The following is a 16,921-nucleotide window of genomic DNA, read 5'->3' on the forward strand; positions in this document are numbered from 1 at the left end:
ACATAAAAAATTATGATGCGTTTCATTTTTTCGAGATTGCATACAATTCATTATTTATCATTTCGTGTTCAATCTCTTGGGAACCCTCTGGGCACTTAGGCATGCTATCAGACTGAGTACAAATGAATGCAGCCGAGCGCGTGAAATTGTCTGTATAGGCTCGGCAATCAGCGTATGCGTAGGCATTTTCATTAGCCATTGAAGGTTCCTGGTTGCATGTTTCGCAGTCATCATCCTTGTTTAGGACATGGTAGAATGTTGATTCGGGCACGGGCACAGCACCTTCCTCGGTAATGACATTATAGAAATCGGATTCTCGAACCGGAATACCGTCGCTTGTGTCTTCCTCCTTAGTGGGTCGGATCCGAGTTCGTACCGAGTCTACCTCAGATGGTTGTTGACTGCTACCGAGGTTTCGGAGAGGAAGTTGTGGTGGATCCCTGCTTGTCTGTTGGTCAGTGGGAGGGCGCTCTTCACTTTCTCGTGATGAAGCATCGGTACGCCATATTCGTGACTGATTGTGAGGCAAGTAGACCATACGACGATCCCTCTTTCTGAAATGGGTTGGGAAAATTGAATAGTTTTAGGCTATCATGAGAGCTAGGGAGATGAATAACGCAAGATACTAAGCGAGGATCAGCTACAGGGTTAAATAGTGTATATTGTTTTGTTAAAAAATATGGAAAAATAGAACATTTTCAAGAAATCCATGTCCCCACCACCAAATTATAAATACGAGGAAAATATGTCCCATGTGGTTTCTATATACCACAAGGGAATTAATGATTTCAAAAACAAATCCGTCCTTTTCTATCTCTCTGAAATATCCACAATCATCAATAGGTTTCGTAGAAATGTAAGGCAAATACCTGAAACAAGCGACGATAATTAACATGAGTAAGACGAGTAACAAACTCGCACCGCCAACTACATACGGTCTTAAATGATCCCATGACGGTGGCCACGATCTCTGTGGTCCTAACGAAGAGGAAAAAAAATGATAATAAGAAATAATGATAGAAGGAACATCACAACTGAACCCCTAAGTAATAACATCACACGTTGCAAAAGAACCACCATGTTTGGGGAGTGGGGGGGGGAGCAGACGTTCTTAGTGTGCAGTCATTTGAATTCCCAAACTACTACTACAACTACTACTACTACTACAACTACTACTACTACTACTACTACTACTACTACAACTACTACTACAACTACTACTACTATTACTACTACTTGTATTACTATACTACTACTACTGCTACTACCACCACTACTTCTACTATTTCTACTAATCCTACTAATACGAGATGTAGTACATGTAACTCTACTATTGCTGCTACCACTTTTACTGTCTGTGCTAGTACCAGCTGCAATAACTATGATGATAACGATGATAATATTAACAATATCATTATAAATTAGGATAGATCGCTAAGAAAATGAATAAAAAGGATAGCTGATATAGATTGCAATGTTTATTTCTTTCAATGGTACTCGCACGTAGTATTGCAAAATTCTGAAAAAGATAAAAAAAATATATTTGCAACATTTACCATTGCAAAATCTACTTGCGTTAAAATTATTATTACAACAGGTGAGAAAATATATATCCACACATACCTTGAGATGCATTCGTACCACTAGGCTCAGTCGCCGCGCAATAGTTATTTTTTGAGGTGTTTCCAGAATTAACTTTAGAGAACAAGGAGAGAAAAAAATAAACATTATTCTGTGCTTCAACTAACTTTACGTGAAAAAAGTCATGTTTCGTTTTCATTAATGGTCTTATTTAATTTGTGTGTATCTTAGCCTTATTGGAATTCATACCCCCCCCCCCCTTCCCCCGCCAGGAAATTATTGTCGTCAACCAGGAGTCTTAGGTAGGCCCCTACTGTGTTTTCATCAAACAGGAGTATAATAAACGAAAATAACCCAAGAGAAATACTATTTCATTCTTTTATGGAATAACAAATACACCGATTCGATTGTAAATTGTGGAAATGTAGCGCTCTTCTTGGCTTAGGCATCGCCGATCATGAATGTTGGCATCGTTAATAGATCATATATGTAGGGTATTAGAAAAGTCTTTACTGGACTTATCGAGAAAAATAAACTGTACAATTTTCGAGAAACTCGCAAGCGAAAAAAACAATTGTGCAATACATGTAACTTTTTCAGTATCATGTTTCCTTCTTCTTCTTCTTCTTTTTTTTTTTGGGGGGGGGGGGGGTTGGGGGTCCGCACCAGGCCCACACTAAAATAGTCCGCAGCACAATAGTTCGGTAACCGTTGCAGCTCCGCCCTACTTTTTACACTACTTTTACGATGGCGCTGGTCTGGTGCTGATAAAAGCAGCAGCCTATTTCAGCTCGCACAGTTTTACGACTTAGCCCAGACCTGGACAGGTCTTCACCAGCGAGTTACTGAAATTGGTGATAAACAAAGTCTTGTATCTCGTTTTTGTTTTTTGTTTATTATGTCACTTCTTAGTTCTAACTTTAGACAATATGGTGAAGAAGAATTACTCTTTCTGATGATTAATTTTCTGTATTTTTATTTTCATTATTTTTTGCTGTTTGAACACCAACTTGTTGGTCTTTGGATGGCATGTCACATTTTGTCTTTATTAAAGAAAGATGAAAACCAGAAGGGCAAAACTTGGATAACTTTACGTCTACATATTTCGTTATGTGTTATCATTACCATTGCTCAGATAATACCCTAGATTTTTTTTTATTTAGTTATGCACGGAATTTAATAGCTTGTTGATTTATACAGATGCATAGCGCGGTACACCCCAAGCTGGATGTTGGATCAAGAGAGTCACGTGGTTGAGCCCCCGCTTTTGTATTACTTTTTTTTTGGGGGGGGGGGGGGGGTTGGTGTGCAAACGTCTGCATGTATGTATGGTGGACAAGTGTTATTGTGATTTTTTTACTAGGGAAAATTAAAGGTGTTGAGATTTATAGTGTGTGTGTGTGCTAGAGAAAACAAGGAGTGTGAGAGAGAGAAAAAAAGGAGGGGGGTTCTCGGCTGCGTATCCTCTCCTATTTCCCATGTGGACTATTTTCTCTCTTCCTCTCTCTCTTCTCGAAAGTCGGTGCCTTTTCCGTTTCAGTGTCTCATCCTAAAGCTTTAACTTGCTTATTTTCAATTTGACTTGTTCTTAATATATGTTGTGTTCCATGATTTATGTTTTAATCTCGTAAGTTATTGTCAATGTGTATCATTTTTTAAATAAAAATCTAAACATATCTTAAAAATGAACTTACCATGATATACTGACGCTTTTAAAATACCACCACAAAATATAATTGTTTCACCTCTGCATGGTAAGCCACATGAAGCATCCTCTTGCATCTCAACAAGGCATGCCTCGGGCAGCACGCAAGAACAGGAACATTCTGCTCTGTTGTAAACTGCAGCTACCGAGTACCCTCTGCTCTGCATGCTGTTGTGCACAAATCTGGTGTTACTCTAGACAGGTTGGGATGATATAGTATGTCTAAGCAAGTTTGAGAAAAACAACCGATGTATTTACCATCTAAATGAAAAAAAATAAATTAAGATAGCATTGTAAACATTGGAAAGCAGTTTTGGTCGCTGTGAAGGGAACGGTTATTATTGAGGAACCACATGGGGGATTAATTTTCAAATAGTGGGGAAAAATATACCAATATGTTTCCTGATGATTTTGACTAATTCACAACAAATACACCCTCCCACACACAAAAAAACTCACCATCTGCGTGTCTTTCTTTCACTTGTGTGCTCGATGTGTTGTCGGCACCACTGACAGCCCCCAGAAGTAAACGAAGCGCCATCATCCAATACATTCTGTTTACTATACGAAATGCATCCATTGTCATGTGTATATCCAAAGCATAAGCTAAATGTACCCTGTCCTTTAGCCTTGAAGAAGTACTCTCCACAAAAAGCGCACACGCTGTCCTGGAGAGGGACTGCCCATTACCTATCACAGATTCATCATGTTGTTCACTTCAGTTAACATCATGTCCGTCAGAGCTACCGACATTTACTGTCCTGTAAAAATCGAAATAGGCAACTTTTGATTTCCTTATGCTCAGAATGGCAACAATACCTCATAAAAAAACGCTCTCGTGCCTTCACTTAGATGTGCAAGACCATAATGTGCTTTTATCTCCACTGTTGGTTACTTTCGATAAGAGGGGGAAAGTATGTTTAGTATCAATGAGTGCAAAGTAGTTAGAGTACAAACAAATAAAGAAACTGGTTGCAAAAGGGCAGTGGCGGACCGTGACCCGGAGGAGACAAAGCGTTGGAGGGCACTGCATTGTTCACAAACAATACAGTGCCCCTCCAATGCTTTGTCTCCTCCGGGTCACGGTCCGCCACTGCAAAAGGGGTTAGGTTTCTGTGACTATTCCGAGAAAAATCATGTATTTATTTATCCTTATTACAATACTGTTATGAGAAAATAAATTGTCATAACGTAACCCTATCAAGTAAACATAAAATTGGGTAAAAAGAAACCTACCTGTCTTCACAATGTTTTTCTATATTTATTTTTTTTCCAAAAAAAGGTCATTGTGGACCTAACCCCTTTTGCAAGCAAACTGAAATAAATCCGATTTCCTTTGAATAAAAGAGTTATTTTTCTTTGCCACTTTCGTTCCCGTTTTAATATGAATTTCAGATTTTCTTTGGTATCATCAGCGCAAGTTAAAAAAACTATCGATTTTGAGACAGAAAACAATAAAATTGATGGAAAATGGATCTAGCCTCTTTTGACAAATGAGCTCTCCAGAAGAGTTTGGTTGCAAAAGGTGGTAAGGTCCACTCCAAGATTTTTTTTTTTTATTCTCCCATATTGCAATATTCTTATGCGAAACTAAATTATCATGATACCCTACCATGTGAACATAAAATGGGGTATAAAGGAACTCTGTCTTCATATTTCTAAAAAATACCCCCCCCCAAAAAAAAAAATATGATAATAGATAAATAAGGACCTAACCCCCTTTTCTACCAAACTGAAATGGACCTACTCCCTTAAAAAAAAGTGATTTTTCTTTGCCATTTTTATTTACTTTTTAATGGGAAATTCAATTTTTCTTTGGTATATTATAGAGCTACTTAAAGTCTGTACATGCAGGGGGTAAAAATCAAATTTTATGTAAATGGACCTAGCACCTTTTGCACCTGAGCTCTTCAAATACTCTTGATTTCAGCCGCCGCGCAGCGATGGAACATCGTGTGCTACGTTCACACCACTATCGGAAAAGGAAAAAAAGAGAATAAAAAAGAAAAGTGAAATTGAAACAAACAACTAAAGACCAATATGACAATTTAAACAATATATTACGATATGCAAGAGTGTGTGCGTAAGATGAAAGTGGGGGCGTCGTGGTCTAGTGGTTACGACTCTCGTCTTTCAATAAGAGGGACGTGGGTCCAAGTCCCAGCTATGGCGTGTTTTCCTCCACATAGTGCTGCACTCGACCCTATTGTAGTGAATGGATGTTTTGGATGTTTTAGCGCCTATATGGTGTCTCAGCTACAGCCGGGGTTATGATATGATACCAAGTATAAGAGCAGTAGAGTATACGCAATTATGTGGCTGCGCTATATAGATGGACCATATTATTATTATTATCATATCAAAGAAGATGAAACAATGGAAACCTGAAATGACGACTTAAAAGTAATGAAATAGTCCCCGAAAGCTTGAATGAAAGATTTGTTTTACTGAAAATCGTACATTGAATAATGACCATGCTAACAATAAGGAAAAACGTGTTTTACGGCTTTTGATTTGTGTATTATTTTGGGTATCAATAAAACAATGTACGAAATGAATAACCTTTTGTTTGCCTTGCAGTCGTCAAGTCACACGATCGAAACAATTCTTTACTTTTAACGGGCAATTAAGTATGTTGTAAAACATTGACATCGTGTTTATACCATTGTTTTTCTTTTCTACAAATAGTAAGTAGTTTATCATGGAGTTAGTTTTGATCTTATGTTTGGCTTGACACGTAAATGAGGAAGAATAAGCAAATCCCTCAAAGTAGAGGCATTCTCACTTCAAACAGACTACATAGTTTTCCATCCGCTTATGGGGCAATAGAATTTTAATCATTTTAGAATTATTTATGCTTGACTTTGGATTTTTCTTCTTTCTGCTTTTTACAGGGGCGGACTTCCCCTTTAAAGGTAGATATGCCATGGCACAATTTGTTATTTACGACTCAAAGACGATCGACGGTCAATACTCTTCCGTCTCACAAGTCAGCCGGGGGAAAGGCGTTAGAATGTTAATTCACAACAAGTACAATTTAAGATCTGGGGAAGTTCACCCTGACAAAAATGTTGAATGTAAAAATAACAGAAAAAATATTGCCGAAGGTTTGAAAAAAATCCATTACAGAACGACAAGTTATTTGAATATTAATTAATTGATAATTGACGGTATAAGCGGGCAGCTCCGATACATATCGTGTGGTTAAAAAAGACATTTTTTGCGGAAAATTGAAAATGTTTTTTCCTGTATCTTGAGTACATCAATAGACAAATCATTTCACATCCGTTCCTAAAAAAAGAAAAAAAAAACACATAATAAGTCATTCTAACCATTAAAAATTGTAATCTAGATACATTTATATTACGTAACGAATGGGTATGCTGCTCGCTTATGACTTCAAATATCCAAAATTAAAAATTTTAATAATGCTATTAATCTCTGATGGATTTTCGCCTAATCTTCACAATATTTTTCATTATTTCATTATTTATCATTTTTTGCTTTTTACAACAAACTTTTCTGCAGGATGAACTTCCCCTTTGAAGACAGGAAAAGAATCATGGAAGCTTGTCTGCCAAACTGATCATCTCGACCAAACCCTATGGAAATCGTTAAGGGCAGATCGGTTTATGCCATCAAAGGGATCGACTGCGCTGTGCAACCTCCCTCCCCCCAGCTCAACTATTTAGGGACATGTGTAAATGACAAGTCCAACCCCCCCCAAAAAAAGTTAATTTGAATAAACAAAGATAACTTCATCAACCATAGCACTGAAAATTTCATCAAAATCGGATGAATAACAAGAAGGTTATGGCATTTTAAAGTTTCGCTTAAATTCACAAAACAGTTCTAAGCACATCCTGGTGGGTATGCAAATCAAGAAACCGATGACGTCATCCACTCTCTATTTCTTTTGTATTCATTATATGAAATACAAAATTCTCTTCATTGTCAAGGGAAACAACGATTAATTTCTTCCTGAAAATAAGGAATTAGCCTTGTTTATTACTATGTGTTTCAGTCAAGTTGATACTCATTGCAAAATATGTAAAATGAAATATTGTATAATTCAAACAATAAAAAAGAAAACAAATAGTGAGTGATAAAATCATCGACTGACCAATAGGCACGTCACTAAGTTGTGCATATCACAGATTTGTGAAAAAAATACGAAACTACTAAATTCCATAACATATTTTACATCCGATTTTGAGGAAATGCCTAGCGTTATGTTTGTTTGATTTTTCTCTATTTATTCAAATCAACATTTTCTTGGGTGAACTTGACCTTTAAAAATTATTTGTATCGACAATTGTTGGACCGGAAAAGCTGTTTTTTCTTAAATTTCCGAGCTGACGAAAACATGCGACTAATGTCTTTTATCCAGGGCCAAAACTGCTATTTTGGTTCTCAAACTTTCGACAAAGACTTCTTGGTTGTTATTTGTCAATATACGCATTCTATGTTCTTAAGTCAGTCGTGAATCGTGGTAGCCAGAACTCTAATATCGGCATGATAAATCTAAGTGTGTCAGAGTATGTTTTATTCGATGACCTTGCCAAGATGTACCTTTCAGTCCGAACACAATCTATTACTTACGCCTGTCTCTGCCCTCTTCTCAGTCTCTTCACCTGGCACTTACTTTGTTTTACACCTCCCCCCCCCCTCTCCCTCTCACTGTATCTCTCACAATAGGCATGTGTGTGTGCTTGAGTTTTGTCAGACGTGTATCAATCAGATATGATTATTTACGTCTGGGACCGACCCTTAACGTCACCATCCGAAAGACGAGACAAGGGCTCGAACCTCGAGCCTCTGCATCAATTTGTAACTTCCCCCACAGTTTGGATTACAGGCGCACGCGACAATGCCCAGTTATGCATTTACTAAGTTTCTCTCTATTTATACTGTATGAACATGATATTCCTTTTTTTTTTTTTCAAACCACATGCAAAATAAAATGAGGTTTTACTTCCTCTTGCTCTTTTCCTGTTTGACTGTCAGATTATACGATGTATATTCAACATGATTTAAGTAGGTTTACTAATATGAATTATGTTACCGGAATACTTTATTCGTAAGAATCAAAGTGGGCCAGGCTTCTTAGTCAAAGCATAAAATTGTCAATGTTGACGTACTTATAACGAAATATGTATTTATTGTCCTGGTTCATCAACCTTCGACAAAAGCTTAGTCAGCTCTCCATTGTGATTTGACTCGCATGTTCAAAGCAATTAGTGCGTTGCAGGGAGTGGATCAGTAGTTTAAAACGCGAAAACTCCCTAATGAAAGACAAACTCATAAAATCACCGAGGGGAGAGCTTCAATTAAAATCATAATAATTATGATAATGAATAAAAAAGAAACAGAATTTTCGATATGTTGCCACAATTTACACACACATTTATTCCTTTATTTCCTCCATCATTTCTTTATTAATAAAACCTATTTTCACGTATACAAAACAGCTTATTTTGAAAGGGTGTACCAGAAAAGTATTATTATTTTCATTTCAGAGAGCAAATAAACTCTTGCACGTTTTCAGTTAGTTTAATTCCTCCATTCGATATCACTCTCCATTAAACGAAGAGTTTGCATGCAATGGGGACCAGATCCACATTAATTTGGTTATTCATAATAGATAAACCCCCTTTTCGGGAAATTAATCTACTATATTTAGAGATCATATAAATCAATTCAATTCAAATTCAATAAATCCTGCAGATGTCTTTTTACTATATATAATTTTTATATTAGTTATTTTTATGGATTTATTCCCTTTGCATGAAACTTATTTCAAGTTTTTGCTATATAAGGTAACGTTTGCACCTTTTACTACTAAACAGACCAGTAAACCATTACAACATCTATAGACTGACAATAGAGAGAAGTATATTATGTTCACGTTAAACATTGTGTACAACTATTCCTCTTGTGCAATTTTCTTGCAAAATGACTAAATACCACACTATATAAATAACAACATGTAAAATAAATACATCTAGATGATTTTTTTCAGCTGTGACTTTCATATTCTATATTGATGACTTTTCAACATAGGAAGAAAACTTCCAGAATGAAATTTGGGTGAAATTAAAAATATAATATAAAGATTTGGCAAGGATGGATTTAGTCCCTTTTAAATAAAAACGTACAACCTGGGAACTGGACTATAATCATTTTATATGTACATGGTGAACTTTCTTTAAAAATGCTAAAACTTGTCAAATGATAAAAACTGAATTATGTCCCTTTTGCATGTTAGCCCTTCCAAAAAAATAAATAGGGTATATTTTCATTTTCCATAAATCCGACCAAGACCCTGTTCACAAGCCACGTAGCTTTCCCTTTTCAGGATCAGGTGTAGATTATTATGAAAAATGAAAATCCATATTGTTCGAATAGACATGAAATGAAATAATCCGAAAATTTGCGTTGCCCAATTGATCGTGGGCTCGGCAGCTACTGTGCAGCGCCAGATCGACGAGGCTCTATCCCTTTAATCGCTGAACGCCAAACAGGGTAGCAGCAACTCCCATCTTTTAACGTCTTTTGGTCTGACGCGGCCGGGTTTGTACCCCCGACCTCCCGGTTGTGAGGCGGACGCTCTACCAACTGACCCAACACACCGGTTATGACAACGGAAAAAGCATACAAGTAAATAATGCAAACGCAAATATCGTAGCCCGGAACCATCTAAAAAGCCATTAGAAATTCGTAAACTAACCCAACCTACGATAATCGCAGCAAATGTAAACGAGGCATTAGCGGCATCTTGTTTTGTGCGTGAGGAAATGTGGTTTTCTCGATGAAATGGTTTTCTAAATACCGCCCGCCAAGGCTTATACGAATCGCTCGGGTCGCGTGCGCGTGCGAAATCACTCGGGTTTTGGATTTTGGCGACTTTTTGAATTTCGATGCGATTTTTGTTATGTTGTCTTCAATGGGACAAACACGCTGGGAAAATAAAATGAAATTTAAATTCTAGTTTGGTTTTAAGCCCGCAAGTGCCTTAAATAAAATATACTGGACTACTGTTTTAACATAAAAAACACGATCAAGTTTAAAATCGATTTAAGATCAATTTTAGATCAGTTTTAGTATTAGTTTTAATAGCCCATTCACATTTTAACTGATGCCGATGAGAAGTTAGTTTGGTTGTCAGAGCATTATTTGTCAAGCGTCTAAACTGTGTCGAGAGACTGTTTTAATTTCGGAAGGTTGGAGAGAGAAAAAAAAAACCCTCTGTTCAGCTCAACGTACGTTTCGCACGCGAGCACAAAGAAAAACAATAAAGCACATCACCTATTCAATGTCTCGAGAATTCAGGTATATTTTTTTAGGGATCCGGATACTAAAAACACAATATGACCCTTTTATCTATAAAATAAAACAAATTTTATGAGAAATTGACAATTATTCTAAGAGTAAAGTTTTAAAACACAGATCGGAAAGATCGTCTTCACAGCTCATTACGCATATAAACCACGGATGGCTATGCATACCGCTGAATAAAATAGTTTCGGACGGGCTGCCGACTGACTGCCACTGTGACATTGGATCTACCTCGGCTTGACTCACGTTAGCTTGCTTCATACCGTTGCGTGTCGTGTCCGACCGCAGCCGGGTCCCGCCTTGGGGCCATTTCAGGCAGGCATGTCCGTATATGGGAATAATACGATGGGATATCGATGTGGCAGATATGGCAAATTCCGACTCGGAGTCCTCGTATGAGACACAGTAGAAGTCCGGATCTATTCTAAGTTAGTTGAGTCCCATGGCTGTTTTTCTTGCCTGTTATGTTAAAACAGTAGTCCAGTACATTTTATTTCAGGCCCTTGCCGGCTTAAAACCAAACTTGAGTTTCAATTTCATTTTATTTTCTCAGTGCGTTTGTGCCATTGAAGATACCGTAAGAAAAAAAACGCATCGAAATAAAAAAAAATCGCGAAAGTCCAAAACCCGAGTTATTTCGCACATGACCCGAGTGATTAGCATAAGCCACCGCCAACATGGCCAAAATATTTACTGAATCCCGAAATTAATATTGTTCTATTACCATTTAGAGACAAATCCATATCATATATTGCATTAATGCAAATAACACTTAACTATTATAGCATTCTCATTACATATATAATAATTATGTATAATTTTTGCTGTTTTTTCATCAAAACATGTGCCTGCTTTTGTTCATAATTGTAAGTAAAATACCAAGAGTGTAACAATACTGCCTCCGTGAAACACCGACACTTATGAATGGCACTATATCTCAACAAAATATTCTTTTATCGAATATGTAAGACTTAACAAAACAGCACCGACGGTAAGTTCTGTATTGGTAAAACAAAGCAGATTGCCTGGATAGATTGATTTGATTATGGTATCATCTACAACAAATTCCTATAAATATTAACCCAGCGTTTGGCTGTTTTGGTAACGAAGTTCAATCTAAAAAACCTAGAAATATAAAATGTATCTGGGACGAAATGCCTGTCAAAACTCAAGGGGCTGAGCAAGTTTACAAGACGTTGAATCTATCTCAGAGTCAATCCCCTTGTACCAAATCTTATAACTTTGCAATTCGAGACGCCACTGCCTCGTAATGCATACCAGGTCCGTCTTGGATAACGTATCCATGTGCATCAGTCATGCTATCTCGAACCGTTTTGTCTCCCCTAGACCGACTCCCCTTAGAATGCATGTCGACATATCCATGATACCCTTTATTGCCTGGAACAGCATCCATGGTCTCATCAGAACCTTCTTGACTCGGATCCGGATCTGAATTTCTCTGGAACTTGTTTCGTGTTGCTTGAGTCGAGAAAAAACATTGGTCAGCTTCTGCATAGACATGCAAAACCGATTCTTGCGTAAACCTATCCAATGTCTCATTCGTGTCGCTGGTATCGGAAGGAACTTCTTTAACCTGGTTAGCTTCGGGCGGACTTGTCGTGGGTTGTCTTCCAAGTCGGCGATGTCGATGTCGTCGATGCACCATGCACCCTATGATTGCAACGATGATAGCTACAACGGGAACAATCACAGCACTGATGATTATTTGAAGTCGTCTGTATTCTGAAAAAAATATGATTCATTTGGGAAATGTAGAGGTAAATGCAGATTTAAAAGAAATAAACAAATGCAATGTGCGAATAAATATTAGTTTGAATTGAATTTTTTTCTCTAAAATCAGCATTTATATTCAATTCATGTTATATCTTATCGCCGTTTTGAGACTACAGAACTCAGTAAACTATCTTTAAATAAATACAAAGCCATTTAACCAAAGCTTTCAAATGAGGAGATAAACATATTGTAAGAAATTAGGGAATGATTACCATGTTTGTCCTCTTTTGTTTGGTTACACATGTCGCCCAATGTGGCAGCAAAGACTGCAGAATAGAAACAAAAGAAAAGCAAAACAAAATGTACAAAATAGTTTTATTGAAAACAATTGGATGGACTGAACGAGCATTAATTAGAAGAGGTAAAAAAAAACTGTTAAAATGTTTTTTTTTTGTATACCCTTGGCAATCGATTCCAATATTTTTTTAAGTCTGCATTTATTTCTTCTTTGGATAATCGTAATTTTCAGGAAACGTAAATATTTTTTGAAGCTTATTTACATGGAACTTTAACGATGGGCTCCATTTATGTCGATCATAAAAATTGTCGTTTTACCAAACTACTATGGCAAAGGATCCGTCTAAAAAATTATTACGTACTATTTGGCGTAAACAAAAACAGGTTTTTACCTATAATTTTAGGTAATTTCGTCCGCAACAAAAATATGCCAGAAAAAACCAAAACAAAACACATACATACACGAAAAGTCCTCATTTTAAAGGGGGGGGGGCATACTTGGGTAAAATTGACAAAATAACATATTCAAATTGAAAATTTTGGTTATGACTCTCGAAAGGAGGGCCCGAGCCGGATGTGCCCCCCCCCCCTGGATCCGCCAGTGACCTCACATATAGCATCTAAAAACTCGTGATATTGAACTCTAAACATCAAAGGGAACTTGAGTTTCAGCATCTGAAATGCACGTATCGGGTTCGTTATATAGTTTCTTCTTTGCGATTCGTAGAAACGTAACCCTTTCTGCAAATGGTCCAAAATATAAATTTACCATCTATAAAAAAGCTAACCTTACCTTCTTTTTCGTTGGGTGATTGGTAACACTTGTCACTCGTCGACATGGTTGAGCTAGCATCGACTAAATGAGAAGACAATGGACATGAGGGAGATTGAAGAATAGATTTAAGAAATGTCTAAAACCTACCTATTAAAATTTTTCTGTACGGTTTCCATTTAATGTTCATAACTGTGTAGTCATTATTTTTATGTTTCATACTTCCTGTTTGTGTTATTCTTTCTTTCTTTAATGCGCTTTGTATTTGATGAAAAGGCGCTAGATGAATGAAATGTATTATAATTATTATAAGATAATGTTGAGATATCACCTATTATGCCTATGTAGTTTCATTCCTTTGTTTTAACCTGATCGAATATTAAACTAGTGCCTTTCCGAATGAATAAGTGCCGATATTCGGGTGATTTTTATTTATTAATTTATCTATTTTTTATTTTTGTGAATGGGGGCCTATTTACTCAAAAGGGAATTTGTACATGATTCAGCCTATATGAGAGGGTTGTCTCGTCCACTCACTATGGACCAGCAGCGAATAACTGCCTAATGACACAATCGAACACTGACAGTAAAAAAAATCGTTTTCTAATTATTTTTCTATGCAACGCTGTTTACGACATAAATATTACTATATTTGTTGAAATGGTTTAAACAATGTTAAAATATTATTCAAACAGTATTTTTTTTACATTTTTTTTTTCATTCTCGATAAAAAAAGATTTGTCGTTTAAGCTGTTAAAATACTGTATGGTTCAAAGAGTAAACTGCGTTGTATGAAATTGTAAACGGTGATTTTTGTTGTTGTTTGTTTTACTGTACATTATATCCACAGTAAAAAAACACATTGTTTAAGCCTGTCACTCTAACAACTAGTTGTTAATATTTTTATGTAGTTTAAACATCTTGTTTAGAAATTTAAACAGATTAAAGAATAGTCTTTAGAGTGATGGGCTTAAAAAGGCGCTTAACATCTTAAAAAACATTTTTTTGCAATACATTGTCGACCTATCTACAATACTCGGTTTCCGTATGTTTTGTCAGAAAGGAAATTAGTAATAGGTAATAAGTAATAGTAAAATGGTTCGACCCAACATACAAATTGTTGGATTCCGCTTTCTGCAGCAGGTACGTTGGATATAGCATATCTAAAAAGCTTGTTACTTCCACAACCTTTCAATTGCTGATTCAACATTCCACTTTTTTAGTGTGTTGATCTCATGTAAAAAAAATGACATTTTTACCCAAAACAGACATTTTCCCATTATAATTGGAGACGAACAACTAAAAGTGGAACGTATTGAAACAGGGCTTTTACTTTGCCGTACCAATTTCGGTGCTGTAAGATGAAAATTAAGATTACCGGCATAAACAGAAGCTCCCTCAAAACCGCCACAAAACAGCGTAAGGTCGCCTCGGCAGGGCAGGCCGCATGTACCGTCATCCAGCTTGTCCAGTGGGGAGTCCTTACATATGTGTGTACAGGAGCAAGAACATTTGGTTCGGTTGTAGATCAGGGCATATGGAAATCCATTTGCTTCACACGCCGCTGTGCAGGAATCGGGTGTTATGGATCTCGAAATATTGACGCCATAGTCGAAGTGCAAGCATCCTTGAGCAAAGCAACCGATGTAAACACCATCTGTAAAATAAGATTAAAACCATTTAAAAAGACACATTTACTTGCATTTTATCCAAGCGGTGAAGTAACATTGAGCAATCCTGTTCTCACCACGCTAATGTTGTAATTTTACACATATGTACAATTAAATTCAAAAATTGTAATGGTTGGTTATCTCCTCTTTGTACTGGAGAAGCAGATAAATTGCTATAATTCGTGGGTAACATCAATGGTGCAATTTCATAAAAGAAAAATAGAAAAAGTACAAATACAACTGCCCCCCCCCCCCCCCGAATCAATGCTGCGCCGGAAGAGTGAGAACAAATTGAAGACTCTCCTCATTAGGTCATGATAATTGCTCCGAACGTACTCGTTTCGGCGATGTTTGTTGTTAATCTTTTAGTTTATTTTCTATTTATTCGTACTGTGTAAGTTGAAAAAAATTCACTCAGCACATAGAGTGTTAGCATTTGACAGATTTTTACGCTTTATACAGTCTAAATTAATTCATATTGCTTTTACCATTAAAGGCATCAATCAGAAGAAAACAAAAGCAAAACAATGTATTGGGTTCAACCAACATGTTGACATTTCAATCGGTTGATACTATTTTTGGGTCATTTTAGAGACTTACAGCTAATAATGTGAAATAAAAGGCGGGAACTACGGCCATGCACAAAAATATATTCATGGTGAAAACGATCCATCCTTAAAAAGAATAATTTCTTTCCCTGGACCAAAACCATGGGCGGAAATGCGGGGGGGGGGGACAGGGGGACGCGTCCCCCTACCCAAAATAGTAGGGGGACACATATAAAAATATAAAATGCCACCCCTACTTTTTTGGTGGAGAGAAAACATCATTCAAAATCGAAATAAAGCATGCATTTTGGACGAGATGACGTTACTTTTTGCGTGATTACCATTCATTTTGTTTGCTTGTCAAATTTTCAAGCCCCAACTAATCACGCTAAAACACGCAAAACAAATATAACATGATGTCTTTCTTTTTTTGCAGTTAATCTGCTCAGGATTACAAAACATACCCTTTGCTGCTCGCTCTTCTGGCTTTGTTCCCTCAATAGTGTTAGTAGCATGTGCCGAATTTCCATCACTGAAGACATCATCCACACTTAGAATTAGCATGCATATCATGCATATGGCAAGGGCAGAATTATGCATTTTGACTCTAATCTTAAAAAAAAATCCCAGTTGGTTCCTGTGTTGTACTTGCCAAAGAGAAAGACAACGTCGTACATATTCACAAGACAGATATCGTGATAGTTTTGTAATGGCATTATTACTTTCAATCACTTTTTCGCGCCCCCTTGTTTATTAATGTTCAAGAGCATTTACAATGGTTGCTTCCGTTGTTATTAATCATCATTAGAGTAATCCTTTTATTTCCGCATTAAAGGCGGTTGTAATGGTGTAGATGTTTTCAATACCAAACAATGGTTTTCTAGACACACGAACTTTCGAAAACCAGCTGCTTATAATATGATATATAATATATATAATCCGAATCCCCCCCCCCCGCTAAAAAAAGCTGTCCAGTGTTAGAACGCACTGTTTGTTTGTACATTCCTCATCAAATTCCCGCGCAACGCCTCCCCCAAAAATTCCACATTCACACACACACTCCCATGCAATGCACGCATACAATACACTTTCACAACCTAGGGGATGCTGATAGGGGTGAGGGTGGGGGAGGGGGGAGGGGAGGTATGCTGGATATTTTCATTAGCGTGATACCCGATTGGAATACACGCTACCAAGTCATTTTCTTTTCAATACTTTATTACTACTCAGTTAACTATTCTCACTTATTTTTTCTCAATATTTTATTCTAATTATT

General features: G+C 36.8%; 1 protein-coding gene across 1 annotated transcript; it reads right to left on the minus strand.

The window, feature by feature from the left end:
- Window positions 1–11,282: 11,282 nt before the first annotated feature.
- Window positions 11,283–13,506, minus strand: LOC121430521. Its single transcript, XM_041627810.1, has 3 exons — window positions 13,449–13,506; window positions 12,631–12,684; window positions 11,283–12,367 (listed from the first exon to the last, which is right to left on the minus strand). Exons 1-3 carry the CDS (start codon window positions 13,492–13,494, stop codon window positions 11,859–11,861), a joined length of 609 nt encoding a protein of 202 aa, XP_041483744.1. The 5' UTR covers window positions 13,495–13,506; the 3' UTR covers window positions 11,283–11,858.
- Between the last annotated feature and the right edge of the window lie 3,415 nt (window positions 13,507–16,921).

This window comes from Lytechinus variegatus, chromosome 17, assembly GCF_018143015.1.
Source record: "Lytechinus variegatus isolate NC3 chromosome 17, Lvar_3.0, whole genome shotgun sequence".
In the NCBI taxonomy this organism is placed as follows: Eukaryota; Metazoa; Echinodermata; class Echinoidea; order Temnopleuroida; family Toxopneustidae; genus Lytechinus; species Lytechinus variegatus.